Here is a 13,201-nt window from a genome sequence, read left to right on the forward strand (position 1 = left end):
ATGAAAGTGAGTATAAGGAAAGAAACAGCTGCAAGGAAAGAGATAATTGCCCAAGGTGTGTTGAAATAATTTTGTCTCAAAGTTGCCTTCCATTCGTTCCAGCTAGTTCTGTAGTATTTGTTCAGGTCTTCACAAACACTAGCAAAATGAAAGTTATTGACGTTTATTTGAACCCCTTTTCCAAGCTTATTAATCAAAGTAGAAACCTCCCTGTTGTCACCTAGAAAAGTTTCAACGATATCATACTTAACAAGCAATTCCACATCCTTTGGGGTGTTCACAAAAGAATCCATGAGACTGATATAATCACTTATATGCTTCTCCTTGTAGTGGCATTGTTCAAATGCGATGAGATTTCTAATTAATACCTCTGTAGAATCGCTTATTTCCAGTCTTGGAATTTCAAGAGTCCTGTCATCAAATTGAATATCAAATAAGTTTTTCGTCAATCCCACCTTCAACTTGACCCCTGCTGATGTAGAACAGATGGCAGATTTTATCGCGGTTGAGTTAGAAAAAGGACGTAGCGGGAATTTGTAGATTTGTTGTCCGAACTCTGATTAGGACGCAAAATACCATTTCGGAAAGGGAACGACGCCACGAGTCAAACTCATAGCTTTGCTGTGATGTACGATAGATTTTGGCATTCTTTGGCCTTCCAAAATTGCATTCAAAGTTTCGTAGTTAATTCTCCGAATAAATTTTGTTTTTCAATTTCGGAGTTACGTAGTTAAGTCTCCGAATTAATTCTGTTTTTCAGTTTTAATGTAATAACTCCCCTAGCAGTTCAAGGGTTGAGAGTTGCGTATTTAGACAGGTTTATCTGAAGTTTCTGATCATCTCAGATTTTAATAGAATTATCCCAAAAGAATTCCTCTTAATTTCTGGTGGAATCTAGATTTCTTGTTACTCAAGGTTTCGCTTGAAACCTTTGTTGCTTGTGCTGCGTCACCTGCCCTGTGTAGCTCTGTGATGCTGGGTGTGTTTATAGTTGTTTGTACCATAACTGACCGAGCAACTAGCTAGGCTAGATCATTCGAGTGCCATGCTTTGAGAGGTCATCACCTTAGCCAAAGAAGCATCACCACAAATCACAACTCTAAGCAAAGCAAGAGGAGTCCCACATCGGAAAACTACAAGAGATGAAGACTCCTCCTCACCTATAAAAGAAGACTGCTCTTTCCTTAGAAGAGGATCCGGGTCTTGGATCTAGACTCTTAGGCCTTGGACTCTCTCTTCTAGATCACTAGACTGGGCTTCTCACTTGTTATCTTTATATTTGGGTCTAATCCCCTTGTACAAATGTAAACAAACATTATCATAATGAGAACACCCTTCTCCGTGGACGTAGCCCATCATTCGGGTGAACCACTTTGAGCATCAACAATAGTTTTGAGTTTCCTTGCAGCAATTGGTTTCGATGGTAGACATGAAATTCTTATCAAATCAACAAAATGTTCCGCTTCAGGAAAACGTGTTGTCTGCCAATCGACGTTTTCTGTTCCTTCCCTATAGAATGTAGTACTGAACACAAAGAAAGACTACTTATTGAAGGCTTATTAGTAGAAGCAAAATATTTATCTGCGACAAAAAGGTGCTTCAGAATGAAGAGTGGCAACTGATTTTCAAGCATCCGCAAGTCAACCAATACTGATACACATCCATGGCCTATAAAATATGTAGTCATCCTCATCTCCAATTTTTTCCTCACTGCACTTCAACAAAAACTCAATAACGAAGACGGCATCCACTAGAATGATTTTTAGAAAGTCTTCACTGCTATACTCAATCGGTTCTGCATAACAACTTCTTAGTCTTGCTTCTTGGTCCCGTAGTTTCTTCTTAAGAAACTCCAATGTTATCGTGGTTCTACGTAGAAAACTTCGTAGATACCTCTTTTTGTGATATTCCATACCATTTAAGTGTTCCTTTCCATGGTGAAGTGGGCCTATAGAGACTACCTGAGGTGTGTAGGCTTCATCATCGTTTCCCTGACGTAGTCGCTTAGGAACTCTGTAGATACACCGCAAAGGGCACAAGGAGAAGCTATCCAATTCCTGCATCAAATCGTATGGCATACTTTCCTCCTGATCATCATGCACAGCGATTCAAATATTTCATTATGAACGTTGGAATTAGAGCTTCAAAGCAAACTTTTGAAAAGAATAAAAAAACAAATGACAAATCAAAGTAGATGGTTAGAAAATCTAGTCACTTAAAGCGACTGTCTATGGACACTCTCCCTTTGTAGCCCACGTGTCCTTAAGTATTCTGGAGAAACATTAAAAAAAATAATTACGTTACGGCATCACATTGTTCACCAACTTTAGTGATACCAACTTACGTGGCAGATGACATAGCATCTTTTCTTAATTATTTAATCCAATTTTTTTTTTAACATTTATAAATTTTTTTAAAAATAAATCTGATGTGCCCTCCCTTCATCCTAAGATCTGCCATGGCCTCTGTGCTTCCACAAATATGTCATGGTTTCCGTCTAATCAAAGGAAAAAAAAAAACATATCCAAAATTTTTCACACTTAACATATATACTTATCGTTTGTTTGCATCTATATATAACCAGTTTAGATTTTATCAATGTTGCAAACAAAAAAAGTTGAGATATTTATAGGCCCTCCTTGAAACAACTAGTACTAGGAAGCTATATGGGGTTTTCTACGTTATGTGGAGCTTCATTGCTGCATCCTTCCACTTCCATTATGTGTTGTTCTGATTGTAAGTGATGAGGGTATTATTGGCACGATAATAAACAAATGTTTCAATCATTACATACATTTCAAGATGGTTCCTTCAAAAATTTAGAAAACATGCATCACAAAATGCGAAATCGTACAATAGATAGGTTGAGAAGATCCACACATTGCAAATTGCAATTATACATTCCTATCCTCCTATAAATAGGTCAATCTCTCTCTCTCTCTCTCTCAAAATCGACAAATTTTCATGTCAATAAGATAAGAGATCTCATTGCAAGTGACTTGTAGATGAAGTGGTAAAGAACAAAAAGTCATATTCTTCCAATCAAAACGAAGAAAAAAAAGTACGTAAAACATCATATAAGAAAATGGATATGTGGAGATGGGTTTATATATACAACACAGAAGAAAGATTGTGTATTGAAAAACAAAGCAAAAAAGGAAGTGAACTCACACCTTCTATGTATTTAAAAACAAGAAGCAAGTTGTGTTTTTGCCTTTTGGCGGCTCAACACACAGATTACTTTCTCCTGAGCGGATAGATGTAGTAATAAATTCTCTTAATACAATCAAAGCACAATGATGTACTATATATAACAAGTTATGATTCCACCCTTATCCTTCCGTGACCATTAACATATGGTGCATACAAGTCTATGGCAGAACTTCGACTTGGAATATTGGCTCTCCAAAGACCTGTAGAAGACAAAGATCTTGACCTAAGATAAAGACCCAAGTAGACCTTCCTTCTATAGTCATGCACATTCTAAGGAAAGATAACCACATTCATGCATGTAAGAAAGTTGATTTCTTCCAATTTTTTTATTGTATGGTCGCGATTGATGCCTGTAGATACACGGTAGAAAGTTTGTGCCCACTTCATAGTTGTTTCATGTTTTTTTGTTTTGAAAGCAACTAGAGAGTCCCCACGCAACTCTTGAGGAACTTCTAAGAGGACCCAAAACAAGGTGATTCTTACTTTCCCATGACTGTATCAGCCTTATCAGAGACGACTCTGTCGATATTATCCTTTTAAGTTATTTAGCTCTTGTGCTTCCAATCAAAACATTGCGAAACAAAGACCAAATTTCCATTAAGATTGAAAGAAGTAACCTTTTTTGATTCAATCCTTGTACAATTTGTCTGAGGGAGATTTGAACACAGTAGCTCATATTGGTTATAAAAAAAATTTCTTAGACAGGATCCTGCATTTGCACATATGTGAGAAGCCGGTCGACTAACCTTCTCACATTCTATTCTATACATGCGGGATCCTTTGTATAGCTATGGGTATCGAATATACACCTCAAGCAAAGACAAACAAATAAACCAAGCACAGCACAATAACAGTATTCAATGTAGGAAGAGCTCATGGGGGTTCTTGCTAGCGAGGAAAGCCTTGCGTCTCTCTAGGGTTTTCTTCTTCCACGTCCAGCTGCCGTCTTAATGGGTTTCCATCTACCACTCATCTTTGGTCTTCTCAGTGTAAGCTTTTTTTTTTTTTTTTTAGTACAAGAGGGGAGGGGGATTTCTCAATGTAAGCTTTGCAATTTGATAATTAATATTTCCAATATCTCATTGTTAGTAAAATACGGAAGGGGAAAAGTATGAATAAAATACGTACGTGTTTTATTCGACAAAATTTTGACAAGATACAACTGAAAAGTTTGGCTACTATATAATATTTTTAATATATATTATTTTTATTCAATAATATGTGAATAATAGGTGTATAATATATGAATTTTGTATGTATCATTCAAAATCTTGTTAAATTTTTTTTTTTTAAATGTGAAAAATATGTACGCACATATATAAAACGTGTATTGTACATTTAGTTTTTTAAAAACTTGTATTTTACTGAATCTTTAAATCGTATATGGAAAATGGAAGAATTATTAAAAAATACATACATATACGTGTATAATACGAGTATTAAACAGAAAAATGTGCTAAGTACTTATCTTTTAATTTAATAATTCATTTCATTTTGTGATCTCATACGTAGTAATGAGAGTTCAAATTAATGTTGCAGCTGACGATGGTGGCTCTGGCAAGCCATGCTGCTCTCCCAGTACCTCAACTTTACTGGAACTCTTTCCTGCCAAACACACAAATGCCAAGAGCCATCAGTCAACTTCTATAGCCTGGTTTCTATTAAGGGACTTTTCGAGAGCTTATCATCTACCTAAATTTTACTCATGTGACGTAATTTTAAAAGTGATTTGATCCTTCGGCGAAGTAAAAAAGAAGGGCACTCGAATAGGCATGCCATTTGGTATTACCCACCTAATTTCTTTTTAAATTTTAGTAACTGATTTTTAAGATTAGAAAATGGGAAAATTTCAAAACCGAAAAACTTGTTTCACTAATCATGTGGCCTTCCAAGTGCTCAAGGTTAAGCCAGGAACCGTTCCTATCTGCCATTTCCTTCCCAACTATGATCATGTTGTCTGGGTTCCAACCCACAAATCTACATCAGTACCTGAACTAATCAGTTCTGCGTGAATGTTCATTCATGGCAACATTGGGCTAAGTATTTGAATTTGTATGCATATATTGGATAAGTTTGAGATGGCAGTGGCTTGGGTGTGGAGAGGAATTGCATGGGTGTCGGCTGAGCTTGAACAAGTTTGGGTGTGCTGAGTGTTTCCATGGGTGTGTTTCTGAACATGGTTATTCGATTTGTGATAGTTTGATTAGTTTGGGCTCAATTTCTACAGAACTTGTCTCAAGCCTAGATAGTTGATTCTTAAGTTTATCAGGATAAAAAAATAAAAAAATCTTAAGTTAAGCCCAAGGCGCCGAACTTGGACTTCTCACCAAACTTGTGAATAAATTGAAATATTTAATAGAAGCCCAAGATTTCTAAAGCACATAATATCTACAAAAATCTACAAAATGTTATACTTTACAAATTTCCTATGTGTACCAATTTCTACTAAAATTAATTTCTCTGTGGTGCTGAGATTCATCATAATTTTAGTAGAAATTGGAAGTTTTCATCATTTTTGCTTTAAGTCTCTCCTCCACTCACTAATAAAGATTACTCAAGTGAGTTTACAAAACATTTTTTTTCTACTCTATCCTGAAGACTACACTTCTTCTCAAAAGTTTAGATCACTTCACATCTTGTATATGTGAAAACTAATGCAAAAAGTTGAAACTTTATCATAAAACCTCGACAAAAATTAGCTTTGCTTAAAACGTTAAATTTGGATTCGTTGATTTTAATGTCAATTTGACACTTCATAGAAATTTTTACATACATGTGTTAGTGTTTGATCACTTCACTTGTTACTTACTATATTTATTCCATGCTGCAAGACTCCAAGCAACCATGAGAATTCATCAAAGGCAAGAATCCCCTCTGGAACCCTTCAATTTCATGCTTTGTTCTTCCATCTTCCTCCTTTCTCTCTCTCAAAACCCACATCCAGAGAGAGCAAGCATCATCTCTCATCTCTGGAACCCTTCGATTTCAAGCATTGTTCTTCCAGTGCTTCCCATTTTCTCTTCTGTCAAATCACCTAGGAGCTTGACGAAGCTTTCATCAAGTTGCTGGAAATATGCTAAAGCCACCCATGCTGCCATCTTCTTCCTCTCTTTCCATAAACACACATCCAAAGAGCAAGCTTCATCTCTCATCCTCTAAACCTTTGCAATTTCAAGCCTCATTCCTCTATCTTCTCCCATTTTCAGCGGTAGTGAGAACGATTTCTGCTTGTGCATGGGAAGGATTGTGACTCAGATGAGGAGGAGATGGTTTGGAGTGGGGTGAGGCAGTTGGACAGAGCTCTTGGACTTTTCAAGTTTGTATGGGAAAGAGCAGGGATGAAAGAAGCTTTACAACTGCAAGGGCATATATGGTGCGTAGGGGCTGAAGGCAGAACACTTACATATAGAGGAAACACATTTTTTGTCCATGGGATTCATTTTTGACAAACACTTGTCTTAGAATATGAGTTCAAATTTCAAAACCTTTTTTTTTCTTTCTGAAATCAGGATCAGTGTGGAGAACTAGCAAGGATTGGAGAAACAGATTTTTGGGCGTCACTTGACCACAGATTGTTGATTGCTCAAAAGTGTAGAATTGGCCATCTTAAATGTCAAAATGATTTATCAATTGGGGTTTTTTTAGAAACGTATTTATGTTTGTCAATAGAGACAGAAGACAGAGAACATAAACCTTTCTCAGCAAATTGAAATTCTCAGTGCATGCTCTGTTCTTCCATGGCTTTCAAACCTTCTCTGCCCTTGTAATGTTCCAATCGAGGGTAATAACATTGCTAGTTTTCTATGACATCCTATTTCTAATGCATGTCTACTCTTGTAATGTTCCAGTCTAGGGTAATAACACTGCTAATTTCATATGACATCCTATTTCTAATGCATGTCTACCCCTGTAATGTCCTAGTTTAGGGTAATAACACTGCTAGTTTACTATCATGTTGATTAATTCTTGTCATGTTGCTATTTCTAATACATGTCCAACAAAGAAAAGATGAAGAAAGAACAAACCAGACCAACTCAAAATAAGTTGAGCCCAAATAGTTAATACTATTATGTCATAGAAGTACGTTGTTAATACTCTGTAATAGAAGTACATTGTTAATACACTGTCATAGAATTACATTGTTAAACAAAAATAAGATCCATAACTGAAATAGTAATAAAAGATAAATCGATCATCAAAAATACATTTCAAAAATCAACTAAAATCCGAAGAGAAACACATAATTGAAGCAAAACATCAAAAATCTAAAGTCCAAACCAAACAACGACGACGACGACAATGATGATGACAATGACAAGAACGACGTGGTGAAGAGGAGTAGAGCTCGAAGATGAGGAGTAGAGCTAAGAGCATTTGATCAGGGTTCGTTCGAGGTCTCGAACAATCAAAAAAAAAAAATCAATAGAAGCAAGATTTTAGAACAAGAATCGAAGGTGAAATATTGAAAATTGTAGATTAAAGATGAAGAATATAGTTGGACCTGAGACTGAGCTTCAATGGAAGCTCCTCTTGCTCCAACACCAGAGAAAGCACCAACAAGAAAGGAGAAAATAAATATGATTTGGATTTTTGGCAGATCTGGTTTTTTGGCAGATTTGTTTTTTTGGCAGATCTGATTTTTTTTTCTCTCAAATTCATAATGCAAGGGCAATATAGGTATTTAACACACACAAATAAACTAAAAAACAGCTATTAAATTGAAAATTTTGACAGCTGTCAATTTTGGGATTTTTTTTGGGTGTGTTTATAGTTTTTAAATAGTATAGGGTTTCTTTATAAGACTATGTCTAAGATTGGGTATATAATTAAATTTATATTATTAAAAAAAAAGGACCCTAGTAAAGCCGTGCGACGATACTCCTTTTATATATTATATGATATAAATATTATAATATATTATCTAATACTTGGAATATTTACTCTAAAATAAACAATATATTAGGTTCTTTTTATCTACAAATTGACCATTAAACTTCTTAATCACTCTTATACTTCAATTAAATCTACTAGGTTACAATATTTGCACTAAAAACTCCTAATTGTTTTTTCTTCTCTTTCTCTTGCTCTTTTGTTTAACTTAAGCTGAAGTTTTTTAATTTTTTTCCCTCCATTTTTACATGTATGAGTAGGGTACTTTAATATTGGGATTTATGAACTTTTTTGTATTTCTTCTCTATGCTGGAATATAAATTAGAGATATTTAGTCATATACCCATTCTTAGCACTAATATTATAAATAAATCCTATATCATTCAATTCCTATAAACAAACCCAAAAAAAATCCAAAAAATAATAGTTGGCCCTATTGAATTTAATTTTGATTATTAAATTACTTTGATACCCTATTGAGTGTTTTGAGATTTTTTTATGAGATTTTGGAGTTGAGTTTGTTTTAAGAAATCAATGGCAATTTTGTAATTTAAAAAAAGTTAAAAGGCTTTTTGTTATGTTGTAAATAGGTTTCGAGTGTGTTTCTAAAGTCCATTTCATATAGGTTTTTTTATATATAATAATTTGAGCTCCTATATTGGGTATAATAGTGAATCTCCATTTATTAACTTTTGAGTCTTTAATAGTGTAGATGATGAGATTAATATTCAACCATTTTATAATATGAAATTAAGGACAATCATGATTGTAATGAATGGATTATTAATCAATATGAAATGATATTATGAAGTAGGCTAAATCGAGTAGTTAGTATCGTATTAACTTATTAACCGATTAGCGCTTGAGCCCCCTAATTCAAATTATTTTATAAAATTTTGTGAAGGGCCCCTTCTAATGCAAATTCCTGGCTGCGCCACTGCCTATAGCAACTTGGTAATGTGTGTGAAACACCCCCTCCTTTTGTCGTTTAGACTATCGGTTCGCTTGTATTAATAAAATAAAAAATAAAATAAAAGATAAAATTATAAATAAAACAAAACACATATTAAAGCCTAACTGTTAATAATGGATCCAACATAAGATCCAGCCCAAGCCCATGAATAAAGCCCCCGAAAACGGTTGGACCCAATTTTAAACACGTTAATGCGTTATAGGTTTTTTCCCGGCAAACCGTTGGTCTCTCCACCTTCAGCTTTACACGAGCGGCATAGTCTCTTTCGTCATTTTCTGTACCCAATAGAAGTGTAGGCAAGCTTTTGATCTTGGCTCTCCTGTGCTTGCATCTTACCTGTTTTATTGCCGAGTAAGCCGTCTCAAATGGTTGGTCGTTCAGTTCATATTTGAAAGCAACAAATTGCACGCCATGTGTTCGATGTATTGTCTTACCGAATTCAATGCCCTTTTACTATTGCAGTTTTAACTTCGGAGCGTCAACTTGAAGGGTTATTTGAGGTTTTTTTTTTCCGAGGTCACAATGGCCTGTAGACATGTAGACAGGTTAATACATGGTGCAAGGCATCTAATGGCTAAGCGAAAGGGAGCTGTCCATTTGAATGGGATGCTACATCATTGCTCAGAGGAGTCTCATGGAGAGCCTATGCCCCGAGAATGGTATCAAAAGGAATTCCCCAAGTTAACAAAACTATCCCAATTGTTAAAAAATGTCGATTTGGTTGATGGAAGGCTTGTTAACATCAGTGATGGTTCAATTATCATGGATGACCGTATTGAACACAGAATGCTTACTTTCAAGTCACTTGCCAGGGAATTTATTGGTTCTCCATTAGTTCAGCAAACGTTAAAGAATGATGTCGTGGCGTTGTCAGGTGGTAGAATCTGTAATCAATTTGTGTGTTTCAGTAAACCAAATGAAAGAGAGCCCATGGTTGTAAAAACACTCTCCGTAGTAAGTGGCTTTCTGAACATCACTGCTCAACAAAGACAGTCAGTACGTGTTACATTATCTCCACAGATTACACAGCACCGCATATGGACTGGGACGCTTGAGGAGGTACTGAATGGATTGAAATCTGAGTTGGAATATTTAGATCATCGGTGCCCAAGCAAAGGGACGAAGATGGGACAGCAGATAGTTGCTAGCTGTCTGAAGTTCTTGGCTGACACATCCACATCCATTTCATATGAACATGATTGCTCTTCATGGACGCGCCTATCGCCTGCAAAAGTTACAGACTCTTCTGGTTTGCAAAAATGGGAAGATGTTCTCGAGATGTTCAACGACCTCATTGATTGTTTGAAAAATGAAAGGGAGTTACTTCTTTACGTAGCGAAGCTTAAGGTCTTGAAAGAGGGGCTGTCTCAGATCAAGGATGTGTTGACTGATAGAAATATAGGACACAAGGAAGTTCGGCATCAAGAAAGCCTAGTGCAGAAGAAGCTGACAAAGACATTGGGTCATTCGTCCAAGTGCCTGTTCACACTTATGTTATATTACCTCTTTGGGCATGTTAGAGATATTGAAGTGGACGTACGTGGCGGCATTTATAGCAGCGGTAGTGAGAACGATTTCTGCTTGTGCATGGGAAGGATTGTGACTTCAGATGAGGAGGAGATGGTTTGGAGCGGGGTGAGGCAGTTGGACAGGGCTCTTGGACTTTTCAAGTTTGTATGGGAAACAGCAGGGATGAAAGGAGCTTTACAACTGCAAGGGCATATATGGTGCGTAGGGGCTGAAGGCAGAACACTTACATATAGAGGAAACACATTTTTCGTCCATGGGATTCATGTTTGACGAACACTTGTCTTAGAATATGAGTTCAACTGCAAGGGCATATATGGTGCACGGGTTTTCTATTTTATTTGCAGCTTCATCAATTCCTTCCATTTTCCTCCTGATCATCATGCGCGGTGATTCAAATATTTCATAATGAACATTGAAATGAGATGCTACAAGCAAACTTATGAAAAGAAACAGAATATACCAAAAAGACAAATCAATGTAGATGGTTTAGAAAATCTAAACATTGCAATTATACTCCTTTGCCCAACTTCTAGGAGCAAACGTACACAAAGACCTTATTGCTTCCAACTTTTCCAACAGAATTTCGTATGAATTGCTCCAAGTGAAATCCGTATGAAAAATCGGTAGTTGGATTTTCATCCTTTAATAAGATTATTTAACTACTAACAAAAAAAATCTTATTACTTGAGCAAGTAAAATACCATTCCAGGTTTCTCCTAGTTCTATATGCGCTTATAATTGGTATACTCTATAAATACCATAATCTGAATTTCTCTGTTTTGATTACTTTAATTTATTACTTATGTTTTAATTATTGTTTACTTAGTGAATTATTAGTATTTAAGAGAAGGCCCTCCATCGATTAGGCACCACGTGTCTATAATAAGTAAAGCCGTCCGGCTATACTTAAAAAAAAAAAATCGTAGTATAGCCGACCGGCTATACTATTTAATACAAAGGTATAGCCGCGCGGCTATACTATTTAATAAAATAAAAAACAAAAGAAAAAGAAAAATGACCCTCCTATTTGCATTAGTTTGCACTTTATAGATATTAATTTGCTAGTTTCAAGATATCCAAAGTAGATATTAGACTTTCACTATATAATATTTCAATATATTTTTTTTTATAACATGTGTTGTTCTTATTCAATAATATGTTGAGAATTATTTGTATAATACGTGAATTTTGTGTGTCTTACTGAATTTTTCTAAATACGTGTATTAAACGTTACAAATACATACACATATGTACAACACGACTATTGTACGTTTGCTTTATAAAAAAAAAAGTGAGATGTGTATAGAAACAAATGTATTATCAAAAAATATATATGTGTATATATATGTAAAAGCCTATAGCCTCTCACCTATACTATTTATTAAAGACAATTTAAAAATTACAACAACAAAAAAACCAGTACAACCACAACGCTATACTATTTTTTTAAAAAATAGAAAAAATATCAAGTACTGCACAGCGCAAAGGCCCAGTGTAAAATAGTATAGCCATACGACTATACGTTTTTAAGAAGAATTTAAAAAACTGAGTATAGCCCACTGGCTATACTAATTTTTAATATAAAAAAAGGACCATCCATTAGGCGCCACGTGTCAACAGAAGTTTATTTTTTAAAAAAAAATTAAAAAACACGGAGTATAGCCGGGCGGCTGTACTATTTTTTATTTTAAAAAGAAGACAGTCCATCGATTAGGGGCCACGTGTCAATAATAAGTACGGCCGCTCGGCTCTACTATTTTTTGACTAATTTTTTTTAGAAAAATCGTACTATAGCCGCCCGGCTATACTATTTAAATACATTATATTTAAAAGGTATAGCCGCACGGCTATGTGTTGGATATTTTGAAACTAGCAAATTAATATCAATAGCCGGTCGTAACCTATGCTGTCCACGTCACTCATGTTTTACCAGCGTTAAAGTATCCACAATGAGCTCCCTAAACCATCTCTTTAGACAAATTTTAGGGAGGAATTGGAAAAGTATAACTCCAACCATGCTCCCAATCCACCAACTAAAATAGGGAGACCTCTTGGAGCTCCTAAATCTGAGGAGAAGGAAAGGACTCTTAGTGACTCCCTATAATTTAATGTTGCTTTGTTTTATGCATATTTTAAACTTTTTATTAAATCAAATTATTTTTTTATATTATTTTGTATACAGATGGACCAATTATATTAAATAAAAAATAATTAAAGTATTTATGACTCTCTAAACTAGGGAGTATGATTAGAGTTCAAATTTTATAAAAAGCTCTTAAAATAGCTTTTATGTGTTTTTAGCTAAATTTTAACTAAAAAATAGGGAGCATGATTGTAGATCATCTTATATACCTTAATTTGAAGATTCTTTATTTGGGTTTCTTTCGAGACAAAAACCATATCCACAATTAGCAGACATCTTTGGCTGTTCTTCACAATTGAGGGACAATGAAGAAGACATAAGGGAGAGGCTGCCAAATACTTATCACCTTAGCCACCACCAACACCACAAGACCAATATGTGTAGGCCAGGAGGCTCTCCAATTTTAACATATATATTATAAAATAAAGATTATTGCTCCATCCTCCATGCAC

At 35.2% G+C, this 13,201-nt stretch overlaps 1 protein-coding gene and 1 pseudogene across 1 annotated transcript; one reads left to right on the plus strand and one right to left on the minus strand.

Moving 5' to 3' along the window:
- Positions 1,316 to 10,969, minus strand: LOC18793259 (annotated as a pseudogene).
- On the plus strand, positions 8,773 to 11,077 carry LOC18792679. Its single transcript, XM_007227197.2, has one exon. It carries the CDS (start codon positions 9,599 to 9,601, stop codon positions 10,874 to 10,876), a length of 1,278 nt encoding a protein of 425 aa, XP_007227259.1. The 5' UTR covers positions 8,773 to 9,598; the 3' UTR covers positions 10,877 to 11,077.

Source organism: Prunus persica, chromosome G1 (assembly GCF_000346465.2).
Source record: "Prunus persica cultivar Lovell chromosome G1, Prunus_persica_NCBIv2, whole genome shotgun sequence".
NCBI classification, from domain to species: Eukaryota; Viridiplantae; Streptophyta; class Magnoliopsida; order Rosales; family Rosaceae; genus Prunus; species Prunus persica.

What these genes read in the sequence shown, in the direction of transcription:
- LOC18792679 (XM_007227197.2), top strand. Translation starts at nt 9,599, where the DNA reads ATGGCCTGTAGACATGTAGACAGGTTAATACATGGTGCAAGGCATCTA.